At 37.6% G+C, this 6,147-nt stretch overlaps 1 protein-coding gene across 5 annotated transcripts in view; it reads right to left on the bottom strand.

Moving 5' to 3' along the window:
- Positions 1–3,324: 3,324 nt before the first annotated feature.
- prkd3 (protein kinase D3) overlaps positions 3,325–6,147 on the bottom strand; it is a 66,866-nt gene continuing 64,043 nt past the window's right edge. For all 5 annotated transcript variants that reach the window (XM_037541923.1, XM_037541924.1, XM_037541925.1 and 2 more), the window contains 3 exons: positions 5,851–6,118; positions 4,151–4,236; positions 3,325–3,498 (listed from right to left, as the gene is read on the bottom strand). In XM_037541923.1, the coding sequence (XP_037397820.1) occupies positions 3,325–3,498; positions 4,151–4,236; positions 5,851–6,118 (528 nt within the window). The remainder of the gene's footprint in view (positions 3,499–4,150; positions 4,237–5,850; positions 6,119–6,147) is intronic.

Below are 6,147 nucleotides of genomic sequence, written 5' to 3'. Positions count from 1 at the left end.
TTTGTGAGGATAGGGCTTTACAACTCTAATGTCCATGGGCCCCACAGCATCTTAATCTGGCCCTCAGCGTGCATCTTGGTGTATTAATATAAATTCCTGCTTTTGTAGATGTTGTTGTGACTGGTTCACAGAGAAGCTGATTCAGTTCTGTGGTCATTTTTCTAAACTAAAGATGGGCTTCAACTTGTGACAACTATTATTTGCCAAGCCAGGTGCGGCTTAGGCTGTGCTCAAAATTTTGATGGATTTATACCTTCTAATAAGTGGAGCTCAGCTTTTTTCCAACTGGATCATTCCATGCCAACTCATCTAGTCACTTACTTTGGATTGTCATTATTTTACTGAAGTAAAAGGATTCCTTTAGGATAACTGCCACATTTTGACAAATCACATATCAGAGTGTGATTTGTCACACCAATTTTTTTTACTAACACAGTGCTGCCTTGGAAATTCATTATTGAATGTTGAGGTTTCTGTTATTTTGTCCAGCTCCTGTAAATTGGTTCTATATGTATTCACTTGCCTCACCATGAAATAAAGAACGAAGTAGAGACATTAAGTAGAGCATTTATTTGTTTATGTACTAAAATATACAAAACACTCACACCTGCCAATCCAGCGGCAACATAAAGTAACTGTTATAAGGATATGGAGGTGCAAACATGCCCTCTTCTCCCAGATTACAAGAACAAAAAGTGACAGAAAAGCTTCCATCTCATGCAAACTTTAAAACAGGCAAACTAGCCTGCTCAAAATGGCTCCTTATTCTGTGCTATGGTAAACCTTCATAAGAGAGTGAGTACTGTTTTGCTGACTGTACTGGATAAGGAGAGAGCTCATAAATAGGCAAATCTCAGCTGTCTGCCTCACAACATGCATTCCGTCCCACAGTGCACAACAAACAATGATGAGTCTGTCCATTATACTGCCATTTATTATTGTGATACCTATTTCTTGTTGAATGAAAACAAGCTTAGTTCAGTATTTGTAACTGAAGTCCTCTCTCTGGCTCTCATCTTTAAAATTCCAGTTCTGGAATGGATTTTAAAAACTGCCACTGTGTTACATTCAGCATACAGCCCACAAGAAGAAAAAAGGATAGTAGCATAATATTGTTAAACCAGGTTTTATAGCAGTTATTAGCAAACATTTTGTGTTTAAATGGGATTTTATGGGATGATCTTGAAATTGTGTTAACAGACCGTAGTGATTTTCAAAGGACCGCCCATAGCATTACCAACATAGATTATCTGTAGTGCACAACAGATATCCTCCCTACAGTCAGAGAAAAACAGATGGCTTGGTAGCATTCAACAACCACTACATGTATTGAAATGGCCAAATTATGTTATAATTGAAAAGGGACATAAATGACAGGCATGTGGTTTTGATTGTGTCTCATATTTGCAGTTCATATTTGGTCATTTTTGAAGACTGGTGTTATATGAACTACATTATGTCCAGTGCCTTGTGAAATTATTCAGCCCTCTTGGAATGTATCAACATTTTTTTGAATTACAAATGATATAATTTTATTTTATATTTTTATTGTGATCATATACAGTGCTGTACAAAAGGTGCGGATTACCATCATTTAATATATTTAAAAATATTTAATTTTCTGTCAAAATGACTTAAGTACATTATTCGTTTTTCATGAGATATTTCTGAGGATATTGAAGATATTGAGGATATACGATGATGTGCTTGCATAAGAAAGAGTTAAAAAATGGAATAAAAAAATAACATGCAGAGAAAACGGGACTCCTAACAACCATGCAAGACATAGTAGACTATCAAAACTGTCATCATCAGATAAATAGCACTTAAAGCTTTCATCTTTGAGAAAGAGGAGAAAAGCTCCACTCTTGCTTCAGTTCTGAAAAAATCCACAGGTGTTTATGTCCGTCCTTCCACTATGAGCAAACAACTCAACATTATGAGTCTGGAAGGATGTATAACTGCCAAGAAGCCATTACTGAGGAAGAAAAAACGCAACATTATTGGATGTGTTTGAGATTATTTGGATCATGACAAACAGAAATGCAACCAACTTCTAAGACCTTCTGAGAACTTCGGAGGGCTGGAAAATATCCCTGCAGACTTCTGTATGGAAGGCTAACTGTAATGAAGGCAAAGGGTGGATACACTAAATGTACTTAATGTACACTAAATTTGTTCTTAATGTCCATTTTCACTGGAAATAAAATGAAAACGTGGTCTCTGACCTTTGTACAGTACTGTATGCTCTGAATTCATTTTTCAAAATACTTCTGCAACTTGCATGTTTAAGTTTTACTAAGCTTGCTATTTATTCTAATTATGAGAGTGTAGCTTTGAAGCACGGAACCACATACTTCATGCCTCTTTAGCCGACACCTGGTGTCACATGGTGACCTAGGACTCGTTTGGCTCATTCTCATCTCATTCTCTTAGCAGTGTTTTTCAATGGACATTATACAAGTATGTGCACAATTAATGTCTATGTTAGCAGTGGGTGCACCTAAAAATAGCTGAATTCACTAATTAGAAGGTGAGTCCAGATACTTGAGTGGACATATAGTGTATCTCACAAAATATTGATACATTTCAATAAGGCTGAACACTGTCGTAGGCAGCGCATATGAAAGGCCCTACCTACTTCTCATTGGTCCTTTTCTGAAGTGGACTGTTATACGAGAGAAACTGTAGATTTTATTATAGTTCTTGGCTGCATTAAATCTTTTTCACCAACATTTTGTTTTTTTTAGTGTACAATCTTACCCTTTGCAGCCAGCTTAGAAAAAAATGCATCTTCCAGTTTGATTACAAAACATGAGGCTTTGCAAACTTAGCCTGCAGGTAAGTAAAAATTCATAAAATACCCTTCCCCTTCTCTCCCACATCTGTAACATCCCCTACTGTTTTTTTTTCAAATTATGAGCATTATTACAAAAATGAAGAGAGAACACTTGATCTGTAAATAAGATGAAACAGACCTGCACCTTTAGATGTAGGGCAGTCAGTGCTGGAAAGCAGAATGCAGACCCATGAAATACTGCTGTTTAGGTTTTCTATGCCAAATAAGATTGACCTAAAAAAAACAAAAACCCTTCATCATCATAAATGGCCAGAATAACAGTGCTTTAACACTGCTGCTGCTACTGCTGCTGCTCCTGATATGTTGCAGGTGCATAACCCTGCCTGGTTTTGTAACACTTGCCCCATTGACTGACTCCAGGGTGCTGTGTTCTGACCTCTTTAGCTACAGTTCTTTAAGGGGCTAGCGCCTCCTACTGAGCATTTGACACTGTCCTTCAGTACATGATGAGGTCCATAAGGTGACTAGGGGTCTTCATCCATGTCGTCCAAGTTTGGAGCCATGATGAAGTGTTTCGGATAGATAAGACTGTGCTCATCAGCATATTCCTCCCAGCGCGCATCATCGCTCTCGTGGGTGATATAGCGCTCCCCTCGCCGTGTCTCAAACTCACGAAGGTCCAGCCACGTCTGGTAGTCCTGCACACAAAGTGTGAAATGCATTGATGTGTTGGTCCAAAGTAGTGATGGGCACTTTAGTCCAACTTATATTAGAATTTATAAGGCCTTACTTCAATTACGTCTACATTCTCGTCTTGTCTCTAGGAGCTTAACGAGTTGCAATAATCTTTCGATGCTTCCTTCCTTGGAGTACGCTGTTAAGAACCTCTACATAAAACATTTTATGCAGGCTCTTTCTTGCCCTCTGGTGGAGTGTAGATACCTCATACATTAGTATGAATTGTATTTTTTAAACTCCCTTTGTGGCAGAGAGGTACATAGAGGTTAAAAAACATATGATTTATTTGTTTGTTTTTGGGTTTACCACTATTTTATCAACGCTATATGTAAAAAATTCAAAAGACATGTTGGTTCACTGGTCATTTTGAATAATAAATGCAATTGCTCTGTTTGCATATTAGACATCATAAACTCTGGTTCATATCAGCTTCATAGTAAGGAATTCGGAGTTGGTGTGTTTCTCTGCAATGCACAGTTTCACAACAACTGAACTATGCAAATTTCTTTGAGAAACTGGTGGAATTCCTCTTTTTGGTTTTCAGTTGGAATGTTCAGACACACTGTAGACACAATATAGACACACTGCATGTTACACACTGTGTCATCTAACCTGTAACCATGGATGACTGAGGGACTTGTCCACACTGTACCGCTTCCTCATCTTCACTTGAAGAAGATTGTTGATAAGATCTGTTGCTGTGGATTAAAAAGGGCACTTACTGTTAGTGGCCTGATAGAAAATTAAGATCTTGAAAATTAAGATCGAAATGACTAAATGTTTAGCCATGATTACTATCAGGAGTTCTGACTCAGTGTGAAAAAGGTCAAGGTGATAACAAAATGTCACATATCAAATATGTTGCAAAGAAATAAAAAAATGACAGAAATAATCCAAACTAAATTATAATGGATAGAATTTCGCAAGAAAATTCAGATATTTAACAGCACTGATTGTAAGGTTATTATAGAACCTGGAAAGATAAAACATTAGGAAAGATAAAACATGAAAAACGTGTACTTTTTTGTGGTGGGGTACTGAGGGGGTAGGCAGAGTGGTGAATTAGCAAGTGACTCATTACAGCTTAATGGTCTGAGGCTGTGGCAGTGTAAGCAGACGCGGGGGTGGGCAGCTTAGTTCCTGTCTGACACACGTTTATCATCTACTGTATGGCTGCTTGCTTCAAATACAGCCATGAAGCACTGCAATTATCCACTTACCTTAATATTCAAAACAGACTGTCTAGACCATTTGCAGATGATTACACTGCATGTTTAAATGTGATATGTGAATCACATTTCCAGTATTCAGAGTGGTCAAAAACCTCTATGAATTGATCTGACCATCCTCTTATATACCTTTACGGTCAATGTCTAATCAAATAACCATATTCTAGCATGCACAAAGGGGAAAGTGGATTTTTATTCAGCAAGTAAATTTATATGGTAAGCCACATTCTGTAATATAAGAAAAGGCTAATCCCTTGTCTAGACTACAACCACTGCAATACACGTTTAAATAAAAAGGGTCACCAACTTGTAAAACCAATGGTACTTTAAAACTCACTGCACTGCAAGAGCTTAAAATGTGCCCACAGTTCATGATATTTAAAATGTTAGCTATTATCTTCACTGAACTAATTTACTGAAATTGTAAATCACTTTTTTTTTACTCACTTTTTACTGGTGGCAAACTGTGTCTACTAGAGCAAGGTCATCGATTTGTGGCACAAATGCCAAAAATAGGTTTAAACAAGGTAGAAACAATTTTTTTGAGTATGTTCATTACAATTAGCACCACTATGAGATCTAGTAATAATCTGGTCACTAAGCTAACAGCGATTCACATGAGCATGTACATTTGTAAAAGTTGTATTTTGTACCTTAACCTTGTAAAAGATATTATACAGACAAATATTTGATCTTGTATGCTGCAGTTTAACAGTGATTCTTTAAGCAAAGCAAGCAAGCAAGAGCTCTGATATAGAGACAACCAATCAGAATAGCTTCTTCATTGAGTCTACCCACATGATCCTCATTGGATCATTTTCTGTTTGCCATTTCAAGAATTTAACCCTTTTGTTCCCAACCAAAAACAGTGACAGCACTTAAATACTTGTTGAATTTAAATACAACAAGCATGCTGATTACAAGATGATTTATATTAACCATCTTGAAAAAAGAATTAAAAATGCACTTTTTAATTCCACAGAAATCAATAAGCCTTCTCCGAAGGTCTGGAAGGGACTGAAGGTTCCCCACTACTTTTTACTAAACACTAGTAACAAGCAACTATGAACACACTGTCCTTACCTTCTGTGGATATTTCCTTCCAAGGCATTGGTGGATACATAAAGGCAGCGTTCTGGATCTGGTCATTAATATCCTCGTCCTCATTAAAGGGGAAGGTGCCGCTCAGGCTGACATAGATGATGACCCCTACTGACCACATGTCCAGGGAACGGTTGTAGCCTTTACTGCGCAGGACCTCTGGGGCCAGGTACGCTGGGGTTCCCACCACAGAGCGCCGGAAGGACTTCTCCCCAATGATGCGAGCAAAACCAAAGTCACACAATTTCACCTGCAATTCGATTGATTAATCAATTATTT

Source organism: Pygocentrus nattereri, chromosome 10, assembly GCF_015220715.1.
Source record: "Pygocentrus nattereri isolate fPygNat1 chromosome 10, fPygNat1.pri, whole genome shotgun sequence".
Taxonomy (NCBI): Eukaryota; Metazoa; Chordata; class Actinopteri; order Characiformes; family Serrasalmidae; genus Pygocentrus; species Pygocentrus nattereri.
Note: the sequence above shows the minus strand (reverse complement) of the source record. Positions and strands in the feature narration are given on the sequence as shown.